We start from the raw sequence: 20772 nt of genomic DNA on the forward strand, positions 1-20772 counted from the left end.
GCTATGGTCTTATCGTCCCGAAATCGAAGAGAGAAGGAAGACAGGATAGATTAAAAAAAGGAGCTTTTCCGCGGGAAAATATAGAACCAGAAAAATGTCAAAAATATCGAACAGAGAGAGAAAGTGTTGTCAGTTGACCACACAATGTTGCCACTAACAGCATCGTAAAAATGACAACATCGCATTCACATTGGCAAAATAACAATTCATTTCTTTGCCAACTTTAGTACTCAGTACGGTGGTTGATGGTTCGAGTCCAAGTTATGGTTGGTGGTACAGTCGCGACATTTCAGATTTCAATCAAATTTTAGTGAAAAGCAATCTACTACCCTGTATTTATAGGTCGGTATGGAGAGAGGTTAAGGGTGGGTACATACGTACATTATAAAAAATACATGCAGTGGGTGGTGTGGGTACCTGGCTGGATTCTCTGACCAAACTTGTTCACAATTTACTCTCGCGGAGATAAATGGAAAGCACATTGCTTGTCCCCACTTTTTCTCAGTTTTTCCCAAGTCGATTTTTAATTTGGTGTGACCAAAAACTGTCTCAACTTCGAGGACAAGTTCTTGTCCTGGAATGGAAGAGAGGAAAACGACAGGGTAGGAGAAAGCCAGCTATTCCTTATCTCTTTAGAATAAATTTTGCGCCGGGGGAAAATCGGAACCACGACTTGGCGCTTGGACTCGCTTCCTTCCAAACTAACCCGGCTGACAACCGAAAACTTGGTCTGGTAAAAAGCCTAGTTCACTTTTAATAACCCTGCTCCACCAGTTGGTTGTTGTTGTTATTGTTTTTTCTTTTTTTTTTTTAAGTGATCCTATTCTTTTTTTTAAGAGGTTTGACAGAGGGAACTGTAACTGCTATGGTCTTATCGTCCCGAAATCGAAGAGAGAAGAAAGACAGGATAGCAGCAAAATTGGACAAACTGTGTGAGAGTTATTGGGGGACAAACAAACAGAAAAATTAACCTTTTTTTCTCAAGTAAAAAAAGATACCTAGAAGGAATTGTATCTGCTAAGCTCTTATCGTCCCAAAAGCGAAGAGAGGACAGGATAGGAGAAATAAAGCCGTTCCAAGAACGAAAATTATCTGTTTCACAAACAATATTCTGATCTGATACCTATTGACATTTGTGACAAAGCCTTCTTTCTTACGATTTCTCCTTTGTAGCTTAAACACAGAGATAATTTTGCCTGTGTCTAAGTAGGTGCTTTTGAAATGATGACCCAGCGCGACAAGTATTCCTGTCTGCTACAAACCTGTTTGCAGCTTGAGCTGAGCAGGAATCCACACAGACACTGTACGGGCAAATGATTCAGCGAGCCCTCTGAGCTATGCACCAAATCTGCAAGCCAAGACATGGACTGACTCGGTTCTTGTCGCTTGATAATGTCCAGTAGGAAGTCAGGTGCTCTAGATCTGTACAATAGACGGCGTAGGTGGAGCTTCGGTACATCGGCTTTGAGCTGCTCGATCACCACTTGGGGAGGTTTACGTACAGGACCGGTCGGATCCAGGCTGATGAGTTGACTCAGGAGGAGACTGCTCTGCTCTGTGATGGGGACCTGGAGATAAGAATAGAATATATCAGGTCGGATCCAGGCTGATGAGTTGACTCAGGAGGAGACTGCTCTGCTCTGTGATGGGAACCTGGAGATAAGAGGTCTGTTTTTCATTCCTACGCCGCATCGATGCGGCGTTCACTCTGCGTCAGGAGTGGGGGTAAAATGTGGAAATTCAACAAACCTACTTTTTCTTTGAAAAATAGTAAATTAAAAATTATTTACGTCGTAACCTCTTCGAAAATTTGATAGTAATCGGAAATTATCCGGTATACTTCATACTCGTAATCTACATATTAGAAAACACAAAAGCTCCAAAAATCCAGAATTTCATACCCTTAGCGAGCGTATTCAAATCCAAGTCGGTTTTGGCGGCCCGTGATATTTCCCGTAGGAAGAGCCGCAGGGGCCGATGATAGTCGTCTCTATTGAGCAACAGTTCCACCACATTGTCCGCCAATACCTGCGCCGTCTTATCAGGCTCCATTTGGAACATGAGGGAGAGGACTTGTATGTTGTTGGGATTGCGAGAGGCAGATAGTTCATTGTAGATCGTATGCTTGAGTACCGTGGCCAGGTTCTCTTCATGAGCAGCTATCAATTCCTGAGGAAAACAAGAATAACACAACCTCAGTAGTGTGTAGCGCGGTGGACTTTGGATCTGGAGTTTGGAGGTTCGACTAAAGAGGTTTGATAGAGGGAACTGTAACTACTAAGGTCTTATCGTCCCGAAATCGAAGAGAGAAGGAAGACAGGATAGGAGAAAGCCAGCCGTTCAGAGAACGAACATTATCCGTTCAGGATAAAATCCGTTCCTGGCGGGAATCGAACCCGCAGCCTAACGCTTACAAAGCAGACGCGCTACCAACCAAGCTGGCAAGGAGATTTCACTTCGAAATAAAGAGAGCGATGATTTTTTTTTACCTACTTTTCTTTGAAAATGGTAAATTAAAAATTATTTACGTCGTAACCTCTTCGAAAATTTGATATTAATCGGAAATTATCCGGTATACTTCATACTCGTAATCTACATATATTAGAAAACACAAAAGCTCCAAAAATCCAGAATTTCATACCCTTGGCGAGCGTATTCAAGTCCAAGTCGGTTTTGGCGGCTCGGGATATTTCCCGTAGGAAGAGCCGCAGGGGACGATGATAGTCGTCTCTATTGAGCAACAGTTCCACCACATTGTCCGCCAATACCTGAGCCGTCTTATCAGGCTCCATTTGGAACATGAGGGAGAGGACTTGAATGTTGTTTGGATTGCGAGATGCAGATAGTTCATTGTAGATGGTATGTTTGAGTACTGTGGCCAGGTTCTCTTCATGAGCAGCTATCAATTCCTGAGGGAAACAAGAATAACACAACCTCAGTAGTGTGTAGCGCGGTGGACTTTGGATCTGGAGTTTGGAGGTTCGACCGCAAAAGTACCTACTTCAAAAAGAAAAAAAAACCTTCGGAATGTAGCTAAATATCGTAGGTAAACTTACATTTGCATGCAATATTTTCAGCATATAGGTTAACGACCTAAATTGAGAATTTCCCTTACACGTACTTCATCCAACGGACTTGAGAGGGAACTTGTAACTGCTGAGGTTTTATCGTCCCGAATAAGAGAAAAGAAACACAGGATAGGAGAAAGCCAGCCGTTCTGGGAACAAATCTCATCTGTTTAGGATAAAGTTCGCCACGGGCGGGATTCAAACCCACGACCTAGCGCTTACAAGGCAGACGTGCTACCCTTCAAGACTCCAAGCGAACTAGGCTGGCTTAAGTAACTTACTTTGATACACGTCACATAGTATCCTCCCAGAACTTTAGGCTGACCTAAATTGAGAATTTCCCTTACACGTTTTCTTCATCCAACTGACTTGAGAGGGAACTTGTAACTGCTGAGGTCTTATCGTCCCGAATAAGAGAAAAGAAAGACAGGATAGGAGAAAGCCAGCCGTTCTGGGAACAAATCTCATCTGTTTAGGAGAAAGTTCGCCCCGCGCGGGATTCAAACCCACGACCTAACGCTTACAAGGCAGACGTGCTACCCTTCGAGACTCCAAGCGAACTAGGCTGGCTTAAGTAACTTACTTTAATACACGTCACATAGTATCCACCCAGAACTTTGGGCTTGAATCGTATCTTAACCAAGCCGGATATGACTTCAATATCTCGCTGTGTATGTGAGGTTGTGTTAATACACACAGACATGAGTAGATCCTGAGCCGGTTTCATTAACTTGGCGTTCTGTAGCCAGGCATCCAGCTTAGGAATGACCAGCAGTCGAATCTGAAATACAAGGAGAAGACAATCTATTAGAATAGAATAAAATATACGCTGCTTACACGGCCAGAATGAGACTGAAAAATCCCTTTCCTCCCGCAGTCTAAGCAAGGTCTTATGTATTTGGTACAATATTTTTAAAATTAAATTACAAATTTTAAAATAGACCCTTGCATAAATTAAAAAAAAAAAAATCTTGTGGTTTGAAACACATCACATGTCTTTAGACACACTCTTTTTGGGGTTGCATGTTACATTTGGGGTTACATTAAGGTTTACCTCTGTGGCCGAGTGGGTATCACCCTAGGCTTGCACGCCGGAGGTCCCGGATTCGATTCCCGGCGGTGTCAAAGTTTTTTTCGGGTTTGTGCACACTCTCATCCATAAAAGGCTAGATATGCCGTTAAGTTTTATTATTTCCCCCCTTCAAAAGAGTCACCGTCACGTCATCCAAGAACCATAGAAGTTTTTTTTTCCTATAAGTAAAACATTTTCTACTAAATTCATGTCAAATATACACTCTACATGTATTTTGTTATTTATTACAATTCGCTGTATTATTAATTTGACCTATCTGTCTTCATGCTGTAGGTCGCTCCTCACAAATCTACATCAAACACCTATCCTGTGCATTACCCTAGGGCCCTAGGCCTTTGTGGAACTCACTAGGCTAAACAAGGTTTGCCACAACTCTTGATTTAACTTGAGTTTACTCTCACGAAGCTAAGAAAAGACAACACGTGATGTCCCAGATGTTCACCCGTCCACATATTACCTACGCCCAACGTTGCTTACCTTCAGTGATCCGCCAAGAAATATTGCATTCAACGTCCTCTAGTTGCTGGAAAGTGTTGCTAGGACTTGTACTCCGCAATACACAGACACGCATTCGTACCTCCAAACCCGAACGAATTCTTCAGCGCCACTCGCCTACCGTCGGTTTTCCACTCAGTCACCGCGGTAGGACACTCATACCCGCCCGCCTCCTCACACGGGTCTTCCAGATTCACATTGGGCGGGACCAAGCCCTCGTGTACCGCCAGAATTGTGAACGCACTCTCCAAATTTCCCGCGGCGCCAAGGAGGTGCCCGTGCGCGCCTTTCGTTGAGGACACCATTAGACGTTGGGCGGGGAAGAGACTTCCTATCGCTTTGAGTTCAATTACGTCGCCTAGTGGGGTGGAAGTCGCGTGGGCGTTGATGTAGCTGATGTCGCCCGGGGAGAGGTTGGCATCGATCAGGGCTCGCGTCATGGCGAGTAGGGCACCGCGACCATCCTCTCTGGGAGAGGTAAGGTGGTGACCGTCCCCGGACATACCTGCAATGAGAAAAATACCGCGGGGTTTTAAATCTGACGCGACGACGACGGGGGGAAAGACCAAACGGTCTGTATATTTGTCCTAATCCAACGTTTTGATAGTTGTCTTGTTAGGACGATGAATGATCGGGTAAAAAAAAAAAAAAAAAAATGGTCCGTTTGGGTCACACCATAAGTAATGGAAAAAAAGCCTCGTAAAAAATCATTAAAAAAAAAAAAAATGCTTTCAAAAATTTCCTGGGACAAAAAATTGGAAACCATTTTTTTTCAGCCCTTTGAAGGTCTGGCTAAAACCCTCTTGACTTCCATTTGATTTGTATAGGCTTAACAGGGCTATTAAGCCAACAGACTGTGGTGGGGCTAAAAAGAAGGCTGAAACTCACCCTTGTACTTTCGTGTCAAAAAAATAAATATGTTATTGTTTACTAATGCAAAGGAATTGATCTTTAAGTCGTTTTCCTGAAAAATATAATAATAATAATGGCAATGTAAGGCATACAGTAAAGGTATAAAATAAGCCAAGGCTTTTCAAATGGACACACGTAGGGCTCGCATTTGACCCACTATTTCCACCTTAATGACGTACAGACCCCATTTTATCAGCCTTTAGAGACGTGTTTATCAATATTTCTATGGAAATAAAGCATATTTTGCACTTGATAACTAGTTTCCTACTCTCGAACTAAATCATCTTTCTAGAGAGAGCGCGATCGGAGGTCAAAATAATTAATCCGTAAAGTAAAAAAAAAACACAATACCTAGTCAGCTTCTGAGAATGTATTGGGTCATACAAAAGGAATAGGTATGATAAACAAAAAGTTAGACATCATCAGATCAGACTTTTTTTAGTGACGGGGGTTTTACCATCCATTCGGCAACGAGCTCCCCCCAGCCTCCTCATATTAACCAGCCTGAGTGGGGCCAGAAGTGCCGGAACCTTATGATAAACATTGGTTGAATTGTTATTGGATCACTTTCCCTTGGTGGGAGACTAGATGAGGAGACGTGTCATAAGAGCGGTCCCCGTTTGATCCAAGAATAGAGTCTTTTAAGTTTGTTTGACTGATTTTTAATTAAAATGTACGCTTTATGTGTCTAAGATTTCAACAGGTTATGAAGGTGGTAAACCTAAATTTTCTTCCTTTATCATTCAGGCAACATCCTAGCCAACCGCGAACCGTTCGAGCCCCAGTCACCATTCCAGCTATCCCATCCCAATGTTCAAGTGGGGGGTAACACCATCGTGGTCCCACCCACCATCCAAATCGACCCGTCACCCATTCCGAAGACGTCTGTCCCGGACACCTACCTACCACCCACGGGGTCAAGGAACTTCCTCAACCACTTCGAAATCCTTAACAAGGTAAGAGTAGAGCGAGGTTGTGGTTATGTAATGGGTTGGGTTGAGACAGGATATTGTTTCTACAGTTTGGCATGGGAGTGGTAACTTAAAAACAAGGTTAGTTTACCAACCCGGTACCTACCAACCTATAGCATACACACACAAAAAGCCTACTCTGAGCCTTAGGTGTGGGTTCAACTGCCCCAAGGGATGGGTTAAGCTTATACAAATCTACAAACCTATGGCATGAGCCCCCGTAGCACAAGCAGTAGACACACAATGGTTTGGACCTTGGAATCCATGTTCTATGCTAATTTGACCAGCGGACATATTTGGAAGGATACGGGTGACAAAGTATGGACTCAGCTTGTTGTAGCTCCCCTGTAGAGCATTGTTTGAGGAGAGTACATCACTCAGATCAATCATACCTGAGGAAAAACAGCAGAAAATGAAAAATCAAGGTACCTATACTGATTTGTTAAATTGGAAGGTACCTTGCCTGCCTTTCAAGAGTGCTCAGTGCTCACAGGTTCAATTTAAACCTGGGACCCTGTAAAATTCATTGTTAGATAAATGTTGGGGGGGAAAAAAAGGTAATTATGCAGAAGTCATGTCCGTGGAAAAGAAAAGCTTCTTTTTGTATTTAACCTAACCCTCTAATAACACTAATCACTGCTCTAATTGTGAAAACTCCTTCTTGCATTTAACCTAACCTTATAATCGGTACCTAACCACGACCTGAAGGGATTTGGCCTTCCTCGGCCTCGATTGGGTTTTAAGAGTTGACTGGTAGAGGTTGACCTACGTAACAATTTCACTCTTTGGAGTGCAGAACTTCGAGTGACACTTCATTGGCCATGGAAATTCATAATACATAATATATTAAAATTAAAACTTTAGTCCGTCCACTATACCTTATTACTATCGTAATAATAAAGGAAGGACGGACTAAAAACCCCCAAAAAAACCTCCTCTCTTATAAGTATAAGTAGTGCTTTATTTAGACTGTCAGCTTAGAACAAGTTGTTCCATTATACCAACAGTTTAATAGAGCATCTCTTTATTGATACAATTTTGAAAAAAAAAAATCTCTTGAAACTCTCTTGATATTCCTTCTCTAGAAAAATTTCACGACACGTCTCTGAATATAATGAATTCATTTCCACAGGATGCCCTCGTAGGCCTGCTCATCGAGAAGGACATTCCGTTCTACGTGAAAACCGTCGTCGAGCCGATGAAACCGCCCGAGACCCGAATCCACGTCATGCGAATCCCGAAGAAACACGAGGTCACTTCGCCTCTCCCCGATCTCAACCTGAACATGGTCGAGATCGTTCAGATGAATGCCACAAAGGAGAAAGAAGAGAACGATCAAGGTAAAGTTAGAGAACGATCTAGGTAAAGTTAGAGAACGATCTAGGTAAAGTTAGAGAAGAGAACGATTAAGGTAAAGTTAGAGAACGATCTATGTAGGTAAAGTTAGAGAAGAGAATGATCAAGGTAACGTTAGAGAAAAAAAAAAAACGATCGATTGCCCAAACGGTCAAACATTCGTATACCAAACTCGCGGAACGTAGCTTAACTTTAGTGATCCATGGGGAACTTGTACATTCAACGTGCTTTCGCCGCTGGCTATGATCAAGGGATTTTTTTTCCCTTGTAAAGCGCTTTAAATCTAGCTGGTAAGTCATTGGCACTAAGGGATTTTTTTTTCAATATTTTTTTTTTTACCTTGCTGGACCCGTGATATCATCGGCTGCAGCAGGATCTGGTGTCTGTCTCCATCGATGCAGGTCGCAAAGGTTCCACATCTCTCTATCTCTAAAATTTGTCCCCACTGATTTCAGAGGCCTACAAGGCAGACGATGTGAAGCAGGTTGCTAGTCTGGTCAAGCAGAGCCAGAAAGGTTCCAAAAGTGACGTCATAGTTAAGGTGACAGAGAGAAGACCAGATGATATTTCTGTTGAACAAGAAACCCCTGTGATAACTGTAACAGGTAAATCTGCTATTTATGACCGATCATACCACTGAGAATTAACACAGTGTCAAGGGTTATCTCTGAAGTCACCCATTTGAGCATTTGATTTACACAAGCAAGTATTTCTTTAACTCTGGATTCACTGAAAACTCTCTGTACTAAGATCGGGCATTAGTGTTCTAGTAGTAGTCACATTAGAGTAGAAGAAGGAAAGTCTGAGTCAGGGTTCGATTCTAACCTGGAGCGAATAGAACGTTTGTTCTTGGAACGGCTGACTCTCTCCTATCCTGTCTTCCTTCTCTCTTCGCTTTCGGAACGATAAGACCTCAGCAGTTACAGTTCCCTCTATCAAACCTCTTTTTTTAACTCTTGGATTAAGCAATAATCTGATTTATTGATTTCAAAATTATTAGCCAGTCTTGTTTAGTTCTGAGAAATTCAGATAACAACACAAAAATCCCTTAAGTACTAAGCTTTTAAAATTGCCATATCATATCGAGCCTATCAATCACGATTAACTTAGCCTCCACCAAGAACAAGAACAAGGTTTAACACACTCACTTCCACCGTCCTCTCGTTTGCAGACCCAGTTCAAGCGAGCGCGAGCGCCAAGCCCGTCAGCATCCCCGAAGAGTCTCCCCAAGGTGATGATCCCAACGCGGGTGCAGCCCCTCCCTCTCCTACCACAGTAAGACCCGTGTACGAACATGCCATCATCTACACTCCAGAGAAAGAACCCGGCTCCAAATCCATTTGGGAACATATTGAAACCGCCTATGGGAAGGCCAAGGAGAAAACCTCGGAAATCGCCGGCAAAGCAAAAGTGAAGGCGGGAGAGCTGATTGATAAAGCTCGCGAGAAAGCAAAGGATGTGCTGGATTCTGACGAGAACTCGAAAGAAAAAGGAGTGGTGGTCAATCCTGCCGATGACATTTAGAGACAAACTCGTGAAATGAGGATCGCTCTAATCTGTGGAGTTCCTCAAAATTGAAACTAGATCTAAACCTATTATCCCATCAGGATAAAATCCGCCCCGGGCGGGAATCGAACCCGCGGCCTTAGCGCTTACAAGGCAGACGCACTACCAACTAAGCACTAAGCTAACTAGGCTGGCACAACGGAGGTCTTATTGTCCCGAAATCGAAGAGGAGGGCAGGATGGGAGAAAGCCAGCCGTTCCGAGAACGAACATTTTACCTGTTAGGATAAAATTCACGCCGGGCGGGAATCAAACTTGAAACCCAGTGCTTTCCATATAATCACCCTACTCTCCTTACTAGGCTAGCTTTTTTAGTTGAAAATTTAAATTTCCTTTTTATTAATTCTAAGTTCCCAGGTTTCGGAGCTTTTTGAACAATTTGTTATTGGGAAACCGGGTTATGTATTTGATTTGACCTCAACTCTCTTGACCCTCGAGAGTAACTCGACCTTAGCCGTCAGGATTGTCACTAAAGACAGGTATCAGAAAATAATGATAGTGTCAACTTGACACACATTGTCGGTTTCAATACCGTCCCTGTATCATCTCATAACTTACAAACACCGGTAGTGAGAGTGATCTTGTGAAACGAGTTTCCAAATCCAATTTAATTAGGCACCTATACATATTATTCGGTATGATAGACACCTAATATGTACAGGAGTATTACGCGATTTTACGCGTCTGTAACTATTTGACTGATGAATCTGATGATTCAAACCAAATTCCTCGGAAAAACACCAACGAAAGTCGTGACGTTGAAAATGAGGCTGTTTACAAAGCAACTTTGCATTTTACATTTCCACAAGTATTAATGTCAGTCATTTACGTACTAGGGGTAAACATTACGTTATTGCTTATTTTTCATTTGGACCAATGAATCAAACTAGACCCGTAATGGACTGACCCCAGTTGAGTACCTACCTATCAAAATCAGTCCATACTCCTCGATTCTTCTTCTTCCTCTTTTCCCGTGTTCAGACGGGGTCGGCGTTTTTCGTCAGCCTCTCAATCAGCCCTAGGGTGATAAGCCGTTTCCTCTCAATCAGCCCAAGCGCCCCAAGCTAGGGTGATTGCTTTGGGCTGACATTTGGTTTTGGCTACAAAAATGTTTACGAGTAGATGCCCTTTGCACTTAATCTTTGCTATCTCTTTAGCAAGGGGAATTTCAAGCTGGTATCCTCTCTAAAGTCCCCCAGCCAGACTTCCCAAACAAAAGATAACCTCTTTAGGTATTCTTTCCTTTCCTAAAAGCTGCTCCTTTTTCTCATTCCCATTCCCTTGTTATTTTTATCCCCTTCTCCTTCTTATTTTTTCTCTCTCTCTCTCCTTCCCCCCCTCTCTCTCTCACACACAAGGCCACCGTTCGTTAATCCGTTCGTTTTAATCAGTACCAATGTTAACCGTCATGAGATCAAGTTGTGCAATCCAAGTGTGCGTACGTTCACTAGGTATCTCCAGAATCAAAAATCATCTAACTGATAGACTGACACAATGACATATGGGATTTATTAATAGATTTTATAAAACACACTTTCCCTATGAGAGGTTTATTTCTGTAGGCAAGGTTAAACTCTCAAGTGTGTAACAAGTGTTAACTTAATAGTAATAACTTAATATCATGCAGAGAGAAGTAGGTGAGAGGATTGAAACTCACAAGAAAATGAACAGCTCGTGATGGCAGAGTATTATTCTAAAGGCCGGTCCAGACGCTCCGTTTTGCACAAAGTTTTAAATCCGCGCAGTTTTAAGACGGAATGAAACCGTTCCAACTTTGAGCGTCCAGACAGTACAGTCTTGTATTTTCCGCTGTTTTGTGTGATATCTTCAGCCCCAGATCGAATCTATTTGTTTACCTTTGCAAATTCTTTGCGATGAACGCTTCTCAAAGAATTGACTTTCTTCACCACTGTCTCCCTGCTCGCGTTGACATGTATTTCTTTGAACTTTTCAACCAATCTCTCGTGCGCTTCCCTCTTTTTGTCCCTGTCACTGTACTCTTTGGATTCAACTCGCCAAATGCACGGAAAACTTTATTTTTTCTTTTTTTTTTTTAAGAGGTTTGACAGAGGGAACTGTAACTGCTATGGTCTTATCGTCCCGAAATCGAAGAGAGAAGGGACAACGAAGATCCTAAAATACTCCACAAAGCTCCCCCTTTAAGAGTAACCACGGGGAAGCACAGTTGGAATGAAAATTCCCTTATTGACATTCAAAAGGTACAAAACTGAGGGAATTCGAACTCTCGACCTTCTGATTACCAGGAGAACTGCCTTTCTTTTCACAGCAAACTCCTGAGGATTCAGTAATTAAATCAGTAAACAAGGATTGCTCCTTTTTTTTAAGAGGTTTGACAGAGGGAACTGTAACTGCTATGGTCTTATCGTCCCGAAATCGAAGAGAGAAGGAAGACAGGATACTAAAATTATGACCAACGTAAAGCTACTCTGAGCTGAGGACCTTTTTAGGAAGAATGACTGACTAACATTTTTTGGGTGTTCTGTAACTATAGAAGGTTTGATGGTGTCAAAAGCCTTCTATGACTCAAGGTTTCTGGGCGTAAATACGTCACTTCATCAAAGTGAGCCTCCCAGAAGCAGGAAGGTTTTGTAGTGTCCTATGGAATGTTCTGTGGTCTTTTATGCCGGTCACCATTTCAATTTAATTCAAACTGAAAGATGAGCTAGTAAGAAAAACGATAAACCTCGTAATATCAATACTGCTGGTAATTCTTCATCTCAGACTCAGTAACAAGAATCACAATCGAAATGAAATCCAGGAATTAGTTCCGCCTGGTCTGATCGCGATCGACTCATTGATTTTCGGATCGATCTCGAGATCTGATTGTTATGATGGACAAGATCAGATATTCGATTTCATTATCATTATATTTTTTCAGTTTAATAACCCCTTTTCTTGAGTTTTTTAGGAAGAGGTCATTGGGACCTAGTGAGTCAGGGATATTGAGGATGGAATCTTACCACAGAGAGTTTTCAGTTAATCCAGAGTTTAAGGCCAGCCACTCACTGGCAAGTAGACCTGACAGATACACCTGATCAGGTCTGCCTCTAAGGTCTACCTGATACCTATCTGGTATAGTGAGTGACTGGCCTAAGAAATACTTTCCTGTGTAAATCAAATGAGTGGCGTCAAACCCTTGACACTGTGTTTACCCTCAGTGGTAAGATCGGCCATAAATCTGCCTCGGTAGTCAAATAGTTGGGAGTTCTGGGTAACCGTAGGTCGTGGGTTCGATCCCGGTCGGCTACTCCGACCGGGACTGGCATGCTACGACACAGATGAGAGAGACCCTGTGACTTTTTTAATAAAATTTAACACTCGGATTTTCATTTAATTCTAATCTAGATAATACCTACTTATACTCGTATGTACCTACCTCCCTCCAGGGGAGCGTGTGTGTGTGTAATGCTGTCGAAAAAAGAGAAGTAAAAAAAAAAAAAACCCCCGGTGTATGTGACTTTTTCAAGATGTTTAAAATTACTTTTAATTACTTTTGCCTTTTTCATAATTAATTCCACATAAATTTAATTAGACGTCTTGCCAGTTTTTATTGCGAAGAACTGGGGCGGAAGTAATGTCATGTCAGTCATGTCATTACTTAGGAGTCAGGTATAAGGATCATGTCATCCGTGCGAGTGAGAATGTTTAGTTCCTTTGATAAGAAAATTATTAAATTACCCATAGGTACATATGTTACAACATAATTATGTTGTACCCTGCCTTGGTGGTGTAGTGGTCAAGGCGCTCGCCTGGTAAACAGGAGGGCGTGGGTTCAATCCCAGCCGAGGTATGGAATACCTAACTGAAAAAAGGCGAGCAAGAAAAACTTACCCGAGACCCCACCCCCGCACCGGTCCCGTTTTCTTATCTATTCGGGACGCGGGACGGGACGAAGGAACGCAGGACGGAGCTCCTCTCGGCGCGGTGGGACGTGAAAATTTCCCGTTAACAATAACAAATAGATCCCCAGATACTTCCGAGGAATTCGTTGTTAAAAACTCGGGGATTTAATGACCGAAATTGCTAGATGGAAAAGACCAGATAGCGGATATAATTCTTCTTCTGACCGAGAAAGTAATTAACAAGTTTGGGAAAACTTGATAAAGTTGTGCGAACGACAAAAAAGACCCCGTTCTGCCCATCCCAACAGTCCCAACCTCTTTGCTGAAGAAAAACCCAACACCTTTTGTATCGGAATAAACACGGTGAAAGTTTTCGGGGACCTGTTCATAATTCACTGATAAAACATGAGATTCTAGGGACAATCTATAGCACAGGGCTCAATAGACAAGAGTAATTTCATTAAAATTTACAGAGAATATTTTATAGAATTCTGTACAATAAGAAACAATAGAATTAGAATAGAAATAATCTTAGTTATCTTAACAACATCTACCTAGAATTAAGGAAGATTTAGGCACTAGGGTACTTACTATACAAACATGACTCCATGGAATATGACAGATATTTTGATGACTTTTCGGAGTTTTCGGCTAAACATACAAAGTTTACAGAATGTTAAGTGGGCACTTGATTTGAAAGAAGAAGTTTGTGAAGAGGTCAAATGTTGCTCGCAAGAGGACAAAATGAAAAAGGGAAAGAAAGAAGTTGAAAATTGAAATCGAATAACTTAAAGTAAGGTTAGATGTAGAGCTGAATTTTTTGAACTAGAAGGTATAATCAACAACATCAAGAAAACAACAAAACCACAGCATAAAGACCAAAGTCCATTTTTAACTTACCGAAAGAAAGTTCATTTTCTTCCAATAAACTTTTAAAAGAAAAGATTTTGATTGGAAATAGTAAACAATAATATTTTGGTCCTTCGAGCCGGATTGAAAACATTATCAAAATGCACTCGAATGAAATAGGGGAATAGAGTAATGGTTTAATTTAACTACCTACATAAACTACATATTGGATAAATAATTTAAAGAAAATTGTAAAAGTGAAAACAAACTTTCTTCCATGGAAAACATCACGACAGAGGGTCTTTACATTATTTTACCTACAATATTATGAAATATTTAAGATTTACAGGGGAGGTAAATATATATTACGTACAATTTATGTACAAAAAATAAAGAAGAAAAACACAAGTTTCGCAACTCACAAGTAACAAACCTAAATAACAAACCTAAAAAGAAACAAAATTCAAAGAGATAATTTTATTTATTGTAGTAATTAAGAGTTTTTAATAAAAAAGTACAAAAAATCAACATTTATATCTTTAATTTTATAATCAATATTTGAATAAACTAAATATTACCTATAATAAACACCGATTACTTTTCATTAATAATATTAAAGATAACACTCAGCATATAAAGTTTTCCTCACAAGATCTGTTTTATTATGTATAATCTTGTTCTTCATCTATGCAAGAGGAAAAGTGTGGAGAGTGAAGTTTAAAGAATTGACTTGTGTTTTTCAAGTTAAAAGCTCCAATTTTTAAATCGAGAATTTTTTGCAATAAATATTTCAGACTGAACATAAATATGGGGGTTCGATCTGTCAAGAACTAAAACTAAATCCAACTACACTCGACTAGAAAAATTCGGGGCAGTTTGAATTTTCATCTCTTCACTTCGACAGTTTTTTTTTCAATGTTTTCAACATATTTGTACAGTTTATTTTGTACCAGCACTACTATTTTTTTTAAAGAGTTTGACAGAGGGAACTGTAACTGCTATGGTCTTATCGTCCCGAAATCGAAGAGAGAAGGAAGACAGGATAGGAGAAAGCCAGCCGTTCCGAGAACGAACCTTATCCCAGCAGGATAACAAGCTGGGTCCGTCCCTCCGGGAATTTTTTAGCCCGTAGTTTATTCGATCGTGGTTAAAGAATACCTATGTACCTACTCATTATCATTATAGGAAAGTCAAAGATTCTATAGGGAATAATACTCGTAAGAAACAAAATTCTTCTTACAACCCTAAAGACCCAACAAATAAAGTTGGCAAAAGTTGTGACTTTACCATACAAATAGCTTATCCCTTAAAGGAATTTTGCTAACACGATTAATTAATTGATACTCTACGAAGCAAACGTGTAATAACTTCTGAACAATTTGTGTTATTTCTCAGCATCACCTGGTTTGCCATTGCAAGTTGCACGTTGTATTGGAAAATATTGCAAACTTACGTGTGAAACTTGCCAGCTGAACGTGCAATTAAAAACTCCAATACAAACTGTTGTAGAAAGCACTAACTAAGGGATTGTCTAATGTTTATTTTATTCTTTCATTACCATTCTCTACTGGTGCTATTATGCAAATCTAAATTGATTTCCTCAACTCCACTTTCAATATAAGCTTTGCGTACCCAGGCAGGTACTTTGTAGGTTCTTCCTTTACTTTTTTAATGTCAAACGATTTCCTGAAATTAGGTCAATGTGTTTTGCGTCTCTAATTAGGGCCATACTAATTTGTTTCCAGACAGGCTTTACAGTTTTAGTTGCTTTAATGAGGGTTAATTTCCTTTTTGAACAGGGGAAATGTCATTCCGGCTTTTCTCTCTAGTACTGCTTTGCTCTGTACTTCTACACTGTTACAAGTTCTTTCAGTCAAAAGTTTCATGGTACATACTATTTTGCTCTTCTAGAGGTATTAATTAGTTTTGTCATCAGACAGGTATTAATTAGTTGCTCAACTAATTTCTTTCGAATATCATTTTGGATCATTTATTTCACTGTAGGTACCACCTAATCGCTACTTGAACAAGAAACTATTTTTACTCCCAAAATCACAAATAAGAACAATATTTACCCTAATTATTAATCAAGTGTAAAGGTAATAACATAATAATTTATTCAAAATTTTGACGATTTACCTACTGATAATAGCGACACAATCAGGTTTTCGTTTAAAGTAAATGCGTTTTCTTTTAACCGTCCTAGTTCGAACATTCATTTATTACATACTCTTTCCTTCTTCTTTCCTAATAAATAGATAAAATACTCAATACAAACAAAGGTATTTACTGTTCTTCTTTTCCTTAGCCTTTTCCCTTGTTCATTGCTTTGAGCTGACTACAAAATTTTTACGAGTGGATGCCCTTCGCACTCAACCTTTGCTATTTCTTTAGCAAGGGAAAATATAGGTATTTAATAAGAAGTAAATAATAAAGGTCCATACCATAGCCAATAATTTCGGCATAAATGTTCGCGGATCGGGCCAAGGCATGGTCCAATTCCTCCAGAACCAGAATGGCACTTCCCTCGCCCATCACAAAACCATCCCGGCGTTTATCAAACGGCCTAGAAGCCTGGGCTGGTTCGTTGTTAAACTGGGTGGCTAAGGCTCGGACTCGACAGAAAGCGGCGATGGAGAGTTGACTGATGCAAGACTCGGCGGCCCCTGCTATCATGACGTCTGCATGACCACCCTGTATTAGACGAAATGCGTCGCCTGTGTGAGGAAAGAAAAAAAAATAAATGTCGCCCGGGGCGGATTTTATCCTGATGGGATAATGTTCGTTCTCGGAACGGCTGGCTTTCTCCTATCCTGTCTTCCTTCTCTCTTCGATTTCGGGACGAAAAGACCATAGCAGTTACAGTTCCCTCTGTCAAACCTCTTAAAAAAAAAAATAAATAAATAAAAAAAAATAAAATAAATGTTGTTGTTTATAAATGTCAGAACATTGACCATTAGGCCATTGCCATTTTCGTATGAGCATCCCAATAATTTTTTGGCTTCCAAGGCTGAACAGGAATTGAGGTGTGCTTGGTTCAAGGCAATATAAAGGACAATTAGGAGAGTTTTTGATATACTTATTCTATGGAAAGAAAATGTAAATGTAAGCTTTTTTTGATATGGACTTGCCTGTATCAAAAATATATATTGATTGAAGTATGAAGGAGATAATGTTCAAATTTAATAGCACTTGCCACACTTGAAAAATACCTAAAATTAACTTTTTTGTAGTAAAACAAAGGTATGTAAAATCATTTATTTCACCCTACTTGGTAGTGTGATTTAACTGTAACTTCATTTTTAAACCCTGACCTAATACAGATTGCATCTAAAAAAGAAGAAAAAAAAAAAAAAAAAAAAAAAAACCAAGTTTTGGGCCTTTAAAAAAAAGGCCAAAGTGTGTAAAACTACTAGCATACACACAAAAAGCCTACTCTGAGCCTTAGGTGTGGGTGCAACTGCACCCAAAGGGATGGGTTAAGCTTATAACAAATCTACGAGACCTATGGCATGACCCCCGTAGCACAAGCAGTAGACACACAATGTTTGGACCTTGGAATCCATGTCTATGCTAATTGCACCAGCCGGGACCATATTTGGAAAGAACGGGTTGACAAAGTATGGACTCAGCGTTGTTGTAGCTCCCCTGTAGAGCATTGTGTGAGGAGGAGTACATCACTCAGATCAGATCATACCTGAGGAAAAAACAGCAAGAAACTGAAAAATCAAGTTACTATATCTGAATTTGTTTAAATTGGAAGGTACCTTGCCTGCCTTTCAAGAGTGCTCCAGTGCTCACAGGTTTCAATTTAAACCTGGGACCCCTGTAATAAATTCATTGTTAAGATAAAATGTTGGGGGGAAAAAAAGTAAATTATGGGTCAGATATGTCAGTGGTAACATGATCATTCTAAGCTTAAACTAACTTATGCATTTAACGCTTATCGTGGAAACTCACATCTTATTTAACCACTAATCACTGCTTACTAATTGTGAAAACTCCTCTCTGCATTTAACCTAACCTTGATAATAAACACTGGTTCACTGCTTGTTTGGGCCAGTTCCCTGTTTGGTAGCAATAATTCCACGGAACTGAACTTCTGTACAAGTACACAAAAAAAAAAAAAAAAAAAAAAAAAAAAAACACCAGTGGAAAGTTGATTTCTGAAATAGGCCACTCTAGGGAAAATACATCCCATATAGATAAGGTTTATTTTTAGAAGGCTGGCTTTCTCTTATCCTGTCCTTTTCTCTTTGATTTGGGGACTCAAAGATCTCAGTAGTTACAGTTCCCTCTATCAAACCTTTGAAAAAACACACCAGTTCCAACAGCCACTCCTGTTCTTTCCTTCTGTTTTTCATTTTGAGGATTCCACTTGGCATCTGCTAGTGCTTCTCTTGTGGCAATCAGAGAAAATGCTGTAGCTCGGGACATGGTACGCAGTTTACTCTGAGTGAATTGAGCAGTCAGATCCAAGCCTTCAATACGGGCAGCTATTTTACATGGGAGTTTACTGTATTCTGGCTCGGAGAGTGGGCTTACACATGCTTTTCCTTCCTTGATGGCATTCCAGGCAGACTGCCGGGTTGTTCCGACGGGGGAGACAATGCCCAGCCCTGTAACTACAACCCTCTTCATTTTAGGGCCTTTTTAGTTTTTTCTTCCCTTATCCTATTTCAGAGGGTTCAAATATCAACACAGCTTAACTACACATAATTACTGATTTCTCTGAAAGCTTAAACTAGAGGACATACACCTGAACTGATAAGAATTTGCAAGGAATGAGAGCTGTTGAATTCACAGACCCAAAACCGACAAAAAAACACTCAAAAGTTAAACCCTTCACTGGTTTTTATTTTCAAAAATTTCGCGGTCTCTCATATCAATAGTTGGGAAAATTTCCACAGAGCGCAGCACTACGCAAAAAGGTTCGTTCACACGAGACGACAATCGGCACAATTTTCAAGTTGGCGCGAATTCAAAAATTTCATTAGGCACATGGTAAACTTTGGTTTGTTTGAAAAATGCAAGATGATAAGGAAAGTAACAAGCTGGGTCCGTCCCTCCGGGATTTTGTTTTGTGCATATGGTCACGCTTCGCGCTCCCGGGGTTGAGCATAGGGTCGCACTTGGCGCTCCCTATTACTACATAATATATTATGTACCTACATACTTTCATGTAATGATTTAAAATCAAGAATAGACCAATATAATGCTCAAGTCACCGATCCATTTATTGGCCTTGCTTGGTGTAGCTTAACATAGATGACGCTGAAACCGGTCTTAAATTAACGACTGAAGTGTTATCTAAAACTCTAAAACTTTCTCGCTTTGAGTTCATATTAGGTCGTCGCAACAAATTTCAAGATCAGAGCTCATTTGTGTGAGAAAATGTGAAAAAATCCCACAAAAACCAGTTTTTTTGGGTTTTTTGGCTTTATGGTTTCCTGGACAAAATTTGCACCACCACTTTCATGTTCCTGGTAAAAAGGCCAGGTTTGGATAAGTCCTTCTATGGGGACAGACAGAGTGACAGACGACACCGAAGCGAATACAATAGTCCGTCCCTTATCTTCTTCTTCTTCTTTACCTTTTCCCACTCAAGTGGGGTCGGCATTTTTAGACAACAATTTCCAGTTGCCTCGGTTATGAACATCATATCAATTACCTTTCTATTGTTTTCATGTACAGATATAGGGTTCCTTTTTCTTCCCGCACAGTGGCATATTGACTGTTGGCTAGTGGGCATGATGATCTGTTACATAAACCTGTCAAGTTCCATTCATTTCTACAGAATTTTGTGGTAAGGGTGCTGAAAGCATGAAAAAGTACACATGACCGTTAGTACGAATAAAACATGTATTGACATGCATGGGAGAAATGGTTCCCTGGATGGATATTCTGAAAGACTTTAACCCAGGTGAACTTCATATTTTTGGTCAATATTTGAACATTTTTCATGTAGGTAACTGTACATTGTAAAGAACCCAGCATTCATTTAAAACAAAATTGGTACCAAGCATAGCCTTACCTGACTTTGTATGAGCAGAACGTTCTGTTTATGATACCCCAGATGATCTGAAATGTAAAAGTAAATAATTATTTTGAAGTTGAAGGAACTGTGAAGGCCCAAACCTGTGGACAACATTATTTGACTCAATTCCATTTGGACTGGGGATTGGAGCCAAATGGTCTCGGTATGTGTGATTGCCTCAAAATTTCCGTTAGATATCACTGGACCTTAGGAGACTCTTCTTCTGAATGAGGTCTGCAGTACGTACGTTCGTAACCTTTTTGTATAGAGTTATAGAGGACCCACTTTAATTAAAGGTATCTTATGCTCTGTGGCAGTTGCTATCCTGTCTTCACTCGGCAGCTAGTCTCTTTTAGTTATATCTAAGAAACACAAGTACTTACATCATCGTTCTGCATTTTGAAAGGTTCTCACAGATGTACTTTACAAGGGATTATGCTAGTAGGTAAGTATCTACGAAATTATTCCAGTATTTCTAGATAATTTTCGATGTTATTTTATTCTTGAAATTTTGACAAAATTTGTCAAAACCTCACATGTGTGTGTTTCGTTTTGTTTACAAT

At 40.2% G+C, this 20772-nt stretch overlaps 4 protein-coding genes across 4 annotated transcripts; 1 reads left to right on the plus strand and 3 right to left on the minus strand.

Moving 5' to 3' along the window:
- Positions 1 to 1835: 1835 nt before the first annotated feature.
- LOC113469209 (integrator complex subunit 1-like) lies at positions 1836 to 4613 on the minus strand. The gene is made up of 4 exons (XM_026826731.1): positions 4557 to 4613; positions 3693 to 3849; positions 3350 to 3390; positions 1836 to 2169 (listed from the first exon to the last, which is right to left on the minus strand). The coding sequence occupies exons 1-4, from the start codon at positions 4611 to 4613 to the stop codon at positions 1855 to 1857; spliced, it is 570 nt and encodes a 189-aa protein (XP_026682532.1). The 3' UTR covers positions 1836 to 1854.
- LOC103513580 (3-oxoacyl-[acyl-carrier-protein] synthase, mitochondrial) lies at positions 4342 to 19013 on the minus strand. The gene is given in 6 exon segments (XM_026826732.1): positions 4342 to 5161; positions 16617 to 16889; positions 17678 to 17689; positions 17692 to 17721; positions 17724 to 17740; positions 18479 to 19013. Coding segments are annotated over 6 exon segments (1131 nt in total). The 5' UTR covers positions 18814 to 19013; the 3' UTR covers positions 4342 to 4697.
- LOC103513571 lies at positions 6286 to 9489 on the plus strand. The gene is made up of 4 exons (XM_008478415.3): positions 6286 to 6524; positions 7672 to 7879; positions 8351 to 8500; positions 9067 to 9489. Exons 2-4 carry the CDS (start codon positions 7738 to 7740, stop codon positions 9417 to 9419), a joined length of 645 nt encoding a protein of 214 aa, XP_008476637.1. The 5' UTR covers positions 6286 to 6524; positions 7672 to 7737; the 3' UTR covers positions 9420 to 9489.
- On the minus strand, positions 18892 to 20750 carry LOC103513581 (protein MAK16 homolog). The gene is made up of 4 exons (XM_008478425.3): positions 20593 to 20750; positions 20207 to 20253; positions 19844 to 19987; positions 18892 to 18931 (listed from the first exon to the last, which is right to left on the minus strand). The coding sequence occupies exons 1-4, from the start codon at positions 20605 to 20607 to the stop codon at positions 18892 to 18894; spliced, it is 246 nt and encodes an 81-aa protein (XP_008476647.1). The 5' UTR covers positions 20608 to 20750.
- Positions 20751 to 20772: the final 22 nt, after the last annotated feature.

Source organism: Diaphorina citri, unplaced genomic scaffold, assembly GCF_000475195.1.
Source record: "Diaphorina citri unplaced genomic scaffold, Diaci psyllid genome assembly version 1.1 scaffold989, whole genome shotgun sequence".
Classification (NCBI taxonomy): Eukaryota; Metazoa; Arthropoda; class Insecta; order Hemiptera; family Psyllidae; genus Diaphorina; species Diaphorina citri.